Source organism: Hemitrygon akajei, chromosome 7 (assembly GCF_048418815.1).
Source record: "Hemitrygon akajei chromosome 7, sHemAka1.3, whole genome shotgun sequence".
NCBI lineage: Eukaryota > Metazoa > Chordata > Chondrichthyes > Myliobatiformes > Dasyatidae > Hemitrygon > Hemitrygon akajei.
The window spans coordinates 125,972,098-125,984,977 of NC_133130.1; the positions used below are offsets into that span (position 1 = coordinate 125,972,098).

The 12,880-nt window shown below is 42.6% G+C and overlaps 1 protein-coding gene across 5 annotated transcripts in view; it reads left to right on the forward strand.

Moving 5' to 3' along the window:
• The window catches only part of tango2 (transport and golgi organization 2 homolog (Drosophila)), a 259,000-nt gene that overhangs the window by 229,580 nt on the left and 16,540 nt on the right, over nucleotides 1–12,880 (forward strand). For 4 of the 5 annotated variants that reach the window (XM_073051897.1, XM_073051901.1, XM_073051898.1 and 1 more), the window contains one exon: nucleotides 5,057–5,127. In XM_073051897.1, the coding sequence (XP_072907998.1) occupies nucleotides 5,057–5,127 (71 nt within the window). The remainder of the gene's footprint in view (nucleotides 1–5,056; nucleotides 5,128–12,880) is intronic. The other variant, XM_073051900.1, reaches the window with a different exon arrangement.

The window sequence follows — 12,880 nt, forward strand, 5'->3', positions numbered from 1 at the left end:
ATTTTCCATTCAAAGGCATTAGTGTTTCCATACCAAGTTGTGATGCAGCCAGTCAATTTACTCTCTACTACACATCTATTCTAGTTAGACCCCCCTCCCCACCCTCCTCTATGTATTGCCCCCATCACTACACAGCACTGTAAACCATTTCTTATAATGCTGTTTATATTGTAAATACATGTAGTTATTTATGTAATTCTGGTTCAATAGTCAATTTAATATCAAAGAATGTATACAGTATACAACCTAAAATACTTACTCTTCACAAACAGATTCTGGAAAGGAATAATAATAATAGGGCTGTTGTGGGAGATTTTAATTTCCCAAATATTGATTGGCGTATCCCTAGAGTGAGGGGTTTAGATGAGGTGGAGCTTGTTAGGTGTGTTCAGGAAGGTTTCTTGACACAATATGTAGAAAAGCCTACAAGAGGAGAGGCTGTACTTGATCTGGTATTGGGAAATGAACCTGTTCAGGTGTCAGATCTCTCAGTGGGAGAGCACTGTGGAGATGGTGATCGCAATTCTATCTCCTTTACCACAGCATTGGAGAGAGATAGGAACAGACAAGTTAGAAAAACGTTTAATTGGAATAAGGGGAAACATGAGGCTGTCAGGCAGGAACTTGGAAGCATAAATTGTTAACAGATGTTCTTAGGAAACATCTGTTTCTTAGGATGTTCTTAGGAAAAAATGTGGCAAATGTTCAGGGGATATTTGAGTGGAGTTCTGCATAGGTATGTTCCAATGAGACAGGGAAAGGATGGTAGGGTACAGGAACTGTGGTGTACAAAGGCTGTTGTAAATCTAATCAAGAAAAGAAGAGCTAACGAAAGGTTCAGAAAAACTAAGTAATTATAGAGATATAGAAGATTATAAGGCTAGCAGGAAGGAGCTTAAGAATAAAATTAGGAGTACCAGAAGGGGCCATGAGAAGGTCTTGGCGGGCAGAATTAAGGGAAAACCTCAAGGCATTCTGTAAGTATGTGAAGAGCAAGAGAATAAAGTGTGAGAGAATAGGACCAATCAAGTGTGACAGTGGAAAAGTGTGTATGGAACTGGAGGAGATAGCAGAGGCACTTAATGAGTACTTTGCTTCAGTATTCACTACGGAAAAGGACCTTGGCAATTGTAGGAATGACTTACAGTGGACTGAAAAGCTTGAGCATGTAGATATTAAGAAAGAGGATGTGCAGGAGCTTTTGGAAAGCATCAAGTTGGTTAAGTCACTGGGACCAGACGAGATGTACCCCATGCTACTGTGGGAAGCAAGGGAGGAGATTACTGAGCCTCTGGCGATTATCTTTGCATCATCAATGAGGATAGAAGAGATTCCAGAGGATTGGAGGGTTGCAGATGTTGTTGCCTTATTCAAGAAAGAGAGTAGGGATAGCCCAGCAAAGTATAGACCAGTGAGTCTTACTTCAGTGGTTGGTAAGTTGATGGAGAAGATCCTGAGAGGCAGGATTTATGAACATTTTGAGAGGTATAATATGATTAGGAATAGTCAGCATGGCTTTGTCAAAGGCAGGTCGTGCCTTATGAGCCTGATAGAATTTTTTGAGGATGTGACTGAACACATTGATGACGGTAGAGCAGTAGATGTAGTGTATATGGATTTCAGCAAGGCATTTGACAAGGTACCCCATGCAAGGCTTATTGAGAAAGTATGGAGGCATGGGATCCAAGGGGACATTGCTTTGTGGATCCAGAACTGGCTTGCCCACAGAAGGCAAAGAGTGGTTGTAGACGGGTCATATTCTGCATGGAGGTCGGTCACAAGTGGAATGCCTCAGGGATCTGTTCTGGGACCCCTACTCTTTGTGATTTTTATAAATGACCTGGATGAGGAAGTGGAGGGATGGGTTAGTAAATTTGCTGATGACACAAAGGTTGGGGGTATTGTCAGAGATGACAGCAGGACATTGATAAGATGCAAAATGGCTGAGAAGTGGCAGATGGAGTTCAACCCAAATAAGTGTGAGGTGGTTCATTTTGGTAGGTCAAATATAATGGCAGAATGGCATTAATGGCAAGACTCTTGGCAGTGTGGAGGATCAGAGGGATCTTGGGGTCCAAGTCCATAGGACGTTCAAAGCTGCTGCGCAGGTTGATTCTGTGGTTAAAAAGGCATACGGTGCATTGGGGTTGAGATTAAGAGCCGAGAGATAATGTTGCAACTATATTGGACCCTGGTCAGACCCCACTTGGAGTATTGTGCTCATTTTTGGTTGCCTCACTACAGCAAGGACGTAGAAACCATAGAAAGTTTGCAGGGGAGTTTTACAAGGATCTTGCCTGGATTGGGGAGCATGCCTTATGAGAATAGGTTGAGTGAACTCAGCCTTTTCTCCTTGGAGCGACGGAGAATGAGAGGTGACTTGATAGAGGTGTACAAGATGATGAGATTGATCATGGGTATAGTCAGAAGCTTTTTTCCATGGCTGAAATGGCTAGCATGAGAGGGCATAGTTTTAAGGTGGTTGGAAGTAGGTACAGAGATGTCAGGGGTAAGATTTTCATGCAGAGAGTGGTGAGTGCGTGGAATGGGCTGTCGGCGATGGCGGTGGAGGCGGAAATGATAGGGTCTTTTCAGAGACACCTGGATGGATACATGGAGCTTAGAAAAATAGAGGGCTATGGGTAAGCCTAGCTAGTTCGTGTAGGGACATGTTTGGCATAGCTTTGTGGGCCGAATGGCCTGTATTGTGCTGTAGGTTTTCTATGTTTCTATGACATCCACGAAACAGAAAAAAAACCCAAAAAATGAATGACAGAAAATGTTAGAGCCCCCAAAGCTCCCCTCACCCATGCACATGCAGTATCAACCCTCTCCCCACTTGCTCTAACAAAAGCATCAACCCCCACCACTCACCTTGCAAGCAACAACAAAGCCCCCAGAGACCATGATCTAGAGTCCATCAAAAATAACTGTCCATCCCCACAGTTCAACATCTCAGTCAGTCTCACTCTCTCACTAGCAAGGGAGAAAGAGTTATGGCTCCTGCTGCAATGACAGGGGAGACCAACAGCTTGCTTTTCCGCTGTTACAGTCTGCCGCATTGCTTGTCCGAGTTCCCCAACTCAAGGACCAACAGACTGTCACTCACCATGAAAAGAGAAAGAGATACTACTTGAGTACACATTGTAGTCCAAACCTATACTTTAAACATAATTTTATATAATTCTTTATTATTTATAATTGTTGAGTGCTGTTTTTCTGTTGTATCTCATCCTAATACTTCACAACAAATTCATAATACATGTAAATGTATATGGCAAATAAAGTTGATCCTTGATTTTTCTCCTTTAGTTCAGGAAATGTTTCCCTTTCGAATTTTCATCAACTTTCTTCTAAAAATTACAAGATTTACAACCGTTTCCGTGACCCCTTCAAGAAGGAATACTCCAAGTCGTAAATTCTCAGCAAAAAGTACATCCCCAGATTGTGAAAAATTTTCAATTCTTTTGCCGCATCAAGCATGAAATAGTACAATCCTAAACAGACAGTAAACATCGCCAGAATGATAAGTGAAGTATTACAAATATGCAATTTGTAACAGTTATCACAAACATTTAGAGGATTATTTGACCTTTTAAGGAAAGATTGCTGATAGCTAAGTACATCCTCATGCCTAACTGCACAAAGTTGCTAATTAAAAACACCCAACTCAATGGCCTTCTTAGCACAGTGACATTGGTTCAATAGACTTACATTAATTAGAATGCACCTAAAACTTCAGATTGATGTTGCCCTCCCGCTGCTACTGATCTGCTTCTCCGCACTGCTAAGCTATGACATCAGTGGAACAGATTGTTATGAACAGGACAGGCGATCAATGCTTCTTTCCCACATCAGCACAAGCAACGTTCAAATAAAAAGGCTGCATTTGGAAACTCACAGAGATGGAAGTAAAAGGTTGCTTTTGTTGTGACTGCACCAGTCGATTATTATGTCTGTCTGTCAGTGTTTTTATCATGCCTTGTCTTTGCACTCTACATTTTACATAAAATACTCTGCAAAAGTCGTAGGCATATACTGTGAATATAGCTAGGGTGCCTAAGGCTTTTGCACGATACTGGTGTAATTTTGTTCAATCCCTATAGCTTCATTTAACAATCCTTCTCTTTTTTGTAATGATAAGCCTTACTAAGGTGTAACTTGTGGCTCCGCTGAGCAGCTTTCTGGAGAAAGCTTTTTGAACTTAATGAATAAATTCACTGCACACTGCATCACAGGCACCAGCCTGCCCACCATGAAGGGCACCAGATATACAGATAGGTGCTGGAAAAAGGCCAGTAACATCATGAAGGATCTCACCCACCCTGCTCATGAACCATTTGTCTTACTCCCATCAGGGAGAAAGCAAAGTAGCATCCATACCAGGACCATCAGAGTCAAAAACAGTTATTTTCCCCAAGCAGTAAGGCTGATCAACATCTCCACCCACTAACCCACTCCTCCACAACCCCAAACACCACTACTTTATCATTTCCTGTCAGAGTCATCTTATGTACAGACACTCCTGTGCCTAGTGTCACTTTGTGGATATACAATTAATCTATGTATATAAACTACCTTAAGTATTTATATTTGTTTTTTTATCATTGTGTTCCTCATCTGAGTGTGTTTTTTGTGCTGCATTGGACTGGAGTAACAATTATTTTGTTCTCCTTTACACTTGTTTACTGGAAATGACATTAAACAGTCTTGAATTTTGAACTTCTACAACTAACCAGGAGGAACACCACAGGCAAGCTGCCACTAAATGGCCATTTACATTGAAAGTAACTGAGAAAAACAAGGCTTGGATTTAGAATTCTTAAAGCATGTCTGAGCCCCAGACTGAACCTCGGTAATCTACACCCAACTGTATTGCAAAACAAGCTGCTGTGATAATCGTCAAAACAATTTGAACAACTGTTCCACAACGTCCTAATGATCACAGAAACACTCCAAAGAAAATGCATTCCATTTAAAAGTGCCACATTTATTGTGATCATAAATCCTGTACAAAGCAAAGAGGTTTTTAAAGCCAAATTGTATTTCCTTCCAGCAGTACCAAAGGAGATATGATGTGTTATTATGGGAATAAAAGTCACGAGGAGCCCAGAGTACTGGATCCAGGTCTGTGTAAAATTTCTTGAATTATTGTTTTGAAATTTGGCAACACACAAAAATCAGTGTTTGTTTATGTCTGCCTACCTGTCGCATGAATTTGTGTCAGTCTCTCCAATTTGGCTATGACTTCAGGGAGATCCATCTAAATAAAAACTGGCTGATCTCAACCTTTGAGGGATTAAACCTGAATTCATATATTCCCTGTGCCAGGCAAGATGGCCTCACTCTCTTATTCTATAAAAACAGCAAACATTTATCTAAAATTAAACCATTAGACATGGAAGCAGAATTAGGCCATTCGGCCCATTCAAAATTACACCCTTACTAATCAAAGTTCAAAGTCAATTTTACTTTTAAAGTATGTATTTATCACCAATCACAACCCTGAGATTCATTTTATTGCAGGCAGGCTCAGCAAATCTATGGAAAAGTAACTATAACAGGATCAATGAAAGATCAACCAGAGTGCGGAAGACAACAAACTGTGCAAATGCAAATATAAATAAATAGCAATAAATGACGTGAACATGAAATAATAAAATAAAGAGTCCTTAAAGTGAGATCATTGGTTCTGGGAACATCTCAGTGGATGGGCAAATGAGTATCATTATCTCCTTTTGTTCAAGAGCCTGATGGTTGAAGGGTAGTATCTGTTCTTGAACCTGGTGGTGAAAGTCCTGAGGCTCTTGTACCATCTACCTGATGCCAGCAGCAAGAAAAGAGCATGGCCTGGGTGGTGAGGATCTCTAACGATGGATGCTGTTTTCCTATGACAGTGTTTCATGTAGATGTGCTCAGTCAAGAACCTATCAACATTTGCCTTAAATATACCCAATGACTTGGCCTCCACAGCTGTCTATGGCAATGAATTCCACAAATTCACCACCACCTGGCTAAAGAAATTCCTTCCTCACCTTTGTTCTAATTGGATGCCCCTCTATTCTGAGACTGTTCTCACTGGTCCTTGACTCACCCACAATAGGCATCATCCTTTCCACATCCACTTTATCTAGGCCTTTCAATGTTCAAAAGGGTTCAGTGAAATTCCCCCTCCCCATTCTTTAATACTCCACAAGTACAGACACAGAGCTCCTCATATTTTAACCTCTTCATTCCTAGGACCATATTGAATGTCAGGGCAGGCTTGAGGAGCCAAGTGACCCACTCTTTCTCCTGCTTTCTTGTAGCCTTCTGTACACATGATGTAATATGATTTTGAAATATTGAATATTTATCTTCAGAAAATAAGTATTTTATTATTGGCAATATTTTCACATTGGTGGTGTTGTTAACAGCAAGAAAGACTATCAGAGCTTGCAGTGAGATCTGGACCGGCTGAAAAATGGCAGATGGAATTTAATGCAGACAAGTGTGAGGTGTTGTACTTTGGTAGGACCAACCAGGGTAGGTCTTACACGATGAAATGTAGGGAACTGAGGGGTGTGGTAGAACAAAGGGATCTGGGAATACAGGTCCAGACTTCATGGCAGCACAGGTAGATAGGGACATAAAGAAAGCTTTTGGCACAATGACCTTCATAAATCAAAGTATTGAGTATAAGAGTATATTGAGTATATGATATTATGTTGAAGTTGTATGCGACATTAGTGAAGCCTAATTTGGAGTATTGTGTGCAGTTTTGGTCAGCCCCCCAAAAGGAAAGATGTAAATAAGGTTGAAAGAGTACTGAGAAAATTTACCAGGATGTTGCCGAGACTGGAGGATCAGAGTTGTAAGGAGAGATTGGATAGGTTAGAACTTTATTCCTTGGAATGTAGAAGATTGAGAGGAGTTTTGATAGAGGTATACGAAATTATGAGGGGTATAGATAGAGTAAATGCAAGCAGATTGTTTCAACTGAGGCTGGATGGGTCTACAACCAGAGGTCATGGGTTAAGTTTGAAAGGTGAAAAGTTTAAGGAGAATATGAAGAGAAACTTCTTTACTCAGAGGGTCATGAGATTGTGGAACGAGCTGCCAGCACAATGTGTGTGTGAGCTTGATGTCAAATTTAAGAGAAGTTTGATAGGTAGGTGGATGGCAGGGGTATGGAGGGCTGTGGTCCGGGTGCAGGTCAATGGGAGTAGGCAGTTTAAATGGTTCAGCATGGACTAGATGGGCTGAATGGTCTCTTTCTGTGCTGTACTTCTCTATGACATGTGTATGGAATGATCTTAGTGTAATCTGCAAATTAAATAGAGATTGTAGGTTCAGCTTAGGTGAACGGTACAAAAAGCAGCATTTCTCATCTGCAGAATCAGCACAGTCCTGGTCTTTACACAGACAGAATCCCTCACCCTTATCAATCAGGCTTCAAAATAAAATGCTGGCACTGTGTTGAGAGAGACTGTTATAATCCACACCACAGGGTTCCATGTGAAATGGCCACTGCAAGATGCCAAAGTGACTGTTTGTACTGTCTGAACAAGACAGAGGTGCAAGCCACATGCTGAGATGTTCCGAGCATCAATTGTTGCTGACTCTGAGCAGTTTTTACTGGAAGTTTGTTCTTTCAGAAAAAGCCTTTATTCTTTGTAAAAACTACTATTTCATTATCTTTACCCCTGGCCTTTGCTCTTTAGTCTCTGCCTATATGCAAGTAGAATAGCCAGATGGTCAGATTTCCTGAAATGCAATCAAGGATGAAATGATAGGCATTCTTGATGGTAGTGTGGCATTAGGGTTGAGTGTTTTGGGTCATCTAGTGCTGCAGGTTGGGTATCAGGATGGAGATACATCTCTACCAAAGGAAGTATAAGGCGCTCCTTCCCTCCGGTAGTCTACCTATCACCTCTGGGCAAGGTGTCACACCTGCTTTAGACCCCCCCCCCCCCACCACCCCAGAACAGAGTCAGGGAAACCATGGGAGCGGGTGGTGGATGGTCGTATGACAAGTCCTGGTTATGCGACCGCTGACGCCAGGCAGGCAATCTCTGAAGAGTATTGATAATGGCTGGGGTCACCCATCTTGTAAAGACACTGCCCAGAAGAAGGAAATGGCAAACCACTTCTGTAGAAAAATTTACCAAAAACAATCACAGTCAAAGACCATGATCACCTATGTCATACAACATGGCACATAATGATGATGGTGCTGCAGGTGATGTGCTGATGGTTTTTGGGCAAATCTGATCGATATTCCATCACAGGCAAAGGCCTCTCCACCACTGAGTATGTTTCCATGGAACATTACCTCAAGAAAGCAGCATCCATCATAAAAGACATGCACCCCCTCCCCCAACCCCACCATCCAGCCCATGTTCTCTTCTTGCTACCACCATCAGGCAGCAGATAGGTCCCACACCACCAGCTTCAGGAACAGTAATTACTCTATAACTATCAGGCTCCTGAACCGGTGTGGATAACTTCACTGCAAACTCTGAACTGATTCCATGGCCTACAGACTGTTCTCATTTTTATTTTCACTGTTTTGTCACCTTTTGCACTTAGGTTGTTCATCAGTTTTTGTTGATGTACAGTTTTTCATAAGTGCTCATGGGTTCAGTGTCCATTTAGAAATCAGATGGCAGAGGGGAAGAAGCTGTTCCTGAATCACTGAGTGTGTGTCTTCAGGCTCCTGTACCTCCTCCCTGATGGCAGAGGGGAAGAAGCTGTTCCTGAATCACTGAGTGTGTGCCTTCAGGCTTCTGTACCCCCTTCCTGATGGTAACAATAAGAACAAGACCTGTCTTGGGTGGTGGAGGTCCTTAATGATGGCCACCGCCCTCCTGAGGCACCACTTCATGATGTTTTGGATACTACGGAGGCTAGTGCCCATGATGGGCCTCATTAATTTTACAGCTTTCTGCAACAAACATTTAACAAACCTACAGTGTTTAACTTGTAGACATCCTACACTCTCCAATCTCACAAAGGGCTAAAGTTCAGACTTTAATATAATATTTTAATAAAATTTAACACACCACAACCCAGATGGTCGGTACACTGCCTCAAGTTCAGAAGAACGTGAGAAGATCTCATTCAAATTTCCAAAATGCTTTGAGGTTAACAGGTTGATTCCTCACCTGGTGAATGTCTAGAAACCGTTGCAAGTGCTAAATTAAGGGATTGACTATGACAGAGAGTGGTAAGCATGCTGCAGGAGTGGTGGTACAGGCCGATACTTTAGGAACATATAAGAGTCTTTTCATACGCACATGATTGAATCTAAAATGGTGGGCTATGGGGGAGGGAAGGGTTAGATTGATCTTAGAGTAGGTTAAAGGGTCAGCACAACATTATTGGTCTAAGGGCCTGTTCTGTGCTCTATGTTCTGTTAGATATGAACTAAAAAATATCTTAAGGCCATATATAGGAGCAGAATTAGGCCATTTAGGCCCATTGAGTCTGCTCTGCCATTTCATCATGGCTGATCCACTTCCCTCTCTCAATTCAGAGGGTAGCGGATCTTGGGAATTCTTACCCAGTACTGTAGTGACTCAATTGATTATGTGTTCAAGGCAGGTCAAAGATATCAAGGGATTCAGAGGATATAGATGGGGCATAAAAGTGGCATAGACATCAGCTGTGCTTTTATTGAAAGGCAAAATTCTATGAGAGGTTAAATGCTCATTTCTAGTTGTCATATCTCTGTGCCCCACAGTAAAATGGAAAAGTCGAATCCTTTGCTGAACAAAATTTACACTTCCAAGTGTCGCACACAATGGAAATTTGAATCATGCTTTCTGGATGTGTGACATAACTCCACATGGAAGCTTTTTAAGTTCAACTTAAAGTTTACTGTTCTCGTAGGCATTCAAGTCATAAATGTCATGAAAATCAGTCTTTTTTGGAGATACTGCACAGACTCAGACCCTTTAATGCGAGCTGAATCAGAATCAGATTTAATATCATGAGGATATGCCGTGAAATTTGTCGTTATGTGGCAGCAGTACAATGTAATACGTAATAATAAAAACTGTGAATTACAGCTATATATATATAGTTCTTATTGAAATTCTCAGTTTTTATTATTATGTATTAAACAAGTAATACAAAAAGAATGTAGTGCGGTAGTGTTCGCGGGTTCAATGTTCATTCAGAAATCAGATGGCAGGAGGGAAGAAACTGTTCCTGAATTGTTGAGTGTGTGCCTTCAGGTCCGTGTACCTCCTCCCTGATGGTAGCAATGAGAAGAGGGCATGTCCTGGGTGATGAGGGTCCTTAATGATGGGCACTGGCCCACCTTTTTGAGGCACTGCTCCTTGAAGATGTCCTGGATACTATGGAGGCTAGTGCCCATGATGGAGCTGACTAAGTTTACAATTCTCTGCATCTTACTTTGATCCTGTGCAGTAGCTTCCCAACATACCAAACAGTGATTCAGCCAGTTAGAATGCTCTCCACAGTACATCTGTAGAAATTTGCAAGTGTCTTTGGTGACATAGCAGATCTCCTCAAACTCCTGATGAGATATAGCTGCTGTCATACCTTCTTTGTAACTCCATTGATATGTTGGACCCAGGATAGATCCTCACAGATACTGACTCCAAGGAATTTGAAACTGTTTACTCTTTCCTCAACTGATACCTTGATGAGGACTGGTGTGTGTTTTCTTGTCTTGCCCTGTCTGAAGTCCACAATCTATTCTTTGGTTTTACTGATGTAGTGTGCAAGGAATTGCTGACACTGTAATAGCATTACTCTGGCAGCTACACATTGCCCATCCCTAGTTACCCTTGAGAAGGTGGTGATGAGCTGCCTTCTTGAACCGCTGCAGTCCCTGAGGTGTGGGAATACCCACAGTGCTGTTAGGGAGGGAATTGAATGATTTTGACCCAATGAGAATGAAGGAACGGCGATATGTTTCTAAGTCAGGATGGTGAGTGACTTGGAGGGGGATTTCCAACAGTGGTGTTCGCAGGTATCTGCTGTTCTTGTCCTTCTAGATGGTAGTGGTCGTGGGTCTGGAAGGCGCTGCCTTAGGATGCTGTTAGGAGTTTGAGGAGATTTGGTTTGTCACATAAAACACTCAAAAACTTCTGCAGATGTACAGCAGAGAACATTCTGGCTGGCTGATGGGGGTGTGGTGAGCTACTGCAAAGGATCAAAATAAGTTGCAAAAGATTAGTCAGCACCACCATGACTGCAGATAATTCAGCCATAGGGAAGGCCATTCAACTGCAGACAATTCAGCCGTAGGGAAGGCCATTCAACTGCAGACAATTCAGCCACAGGGAAGGCCATTCAACTGCGGACAATTCAGCCACAGGGAAGGCCATTCAACTGCGGATAATTCAGCCACAGGTAAGGCCATTCAACTGCAGACAATTCAGCCATAGGGAAGGCCATTCATCTGCAGATAATTCAGCCATAAGGAAGGCCATTCAACTGCAGACAATTCAGCCACAGGTAAGGCCATTCAACTGCGGATAATTCAGCCACAGGTAAGGCCATTCAACTGCAGACAATTCAGCCATAGGGAAGGCCATTCAACTGCAGACAATTCAGCCACAGGGAAGGCCATTCAACTGCAGACAATTCAGCCACAGGGAAGGCCATTCAACTGCAGACAATTCAGCCGTAGGGAAGGCCATTCATCTGCAGACAATTCAGCCGTAGGGAAGGCCATTCATCTGCAGACAATTCAGCCGTAGGGAAGGCCATTCAACTGCAGACAATTCAGCCACAGGGAAGGCCATTCAACTGCAGACAATTCAGCCACAGGGAAGGCCATTCAACTGCAGACAATTCAGCCGTAGGGAAGGCCATTCAACTGCAGACAATTCAGCCACAGGTAAGGCCATTCAACTGCAGACAATTCAGCCACAGGGAAGGCCATTCAACTGCAGATAATTCAGCCACAGGTAAGGCCATTCAACTGCGGATAATTCAGCCACAGGTAAGGCCATTCAACTGCAGACAATTCAGCCACAGGGAAGGCCATTCAACTGCAGACAATTCAGCCACAGGGAAGGCCATTCAACTGCAGATAATTCAGCCACAGGTAAGGCCATTCAACTGCGGATAATTCAGCCACAGGTAAGGCCATTCAACTGCAGACAATTCAGCCACAGGGAAGGCCATTCAACTGCAGACAATTCAGCCATAGGGAAGGCCATTCAACTGCAGACAATTCAGCCATAGGGAAGGCCATTCAGCTGCAGATAATTCAGCCATAGGGAAGGCCATTCAACTGCAGACAATTCAGCCATAGGGAAGGCCATTCAACTGCAGACAATTCAGCCATAGGGAAGGCCATTCAACTGCAGACAATTCAGCCACAGGGAAGGCCATTCAACTGCAGACAATTCAGCCATAGGGAAGGCCATTCAGCTGCAGACAATTCAGCCATAGGGAAGGCCATTCAGCTGCAGACAATTCAGCCACAGGGAAGGCCATTCAACTGCAGACAATTTAGCCATGCAGCAGGCTTCAATTTGCAGCCATAGCACAAAATGAGGACAAGCACAAGTTAGCATAAGCTTCAATTAACAAAAATTATGTATACAGTACTGTGCCATAGTCTTCGACATATATATAGCTAGGGTTCCTAAGACAGTAATGTAGTAATTTTATGCATTGCACTGTACTGCTGTCACAAACAAAACAAATTTCATGACATATGTCAGTGATGATAAACCTGATTCTGATATGGGTTTCTGTTGTGGACTGAGAGTGGGAAGGGGACAGGGAGAAAGGAAAAATGGTTGGGAAAAGGGGAAGGGAGAGGAGAGGTTGCAGGAAGCACCAGAGGGACATTCTGTAATTATCAGTAAACCAATTGTATGGAAGCAAATGACCTTGTCTGGTGTCTCAG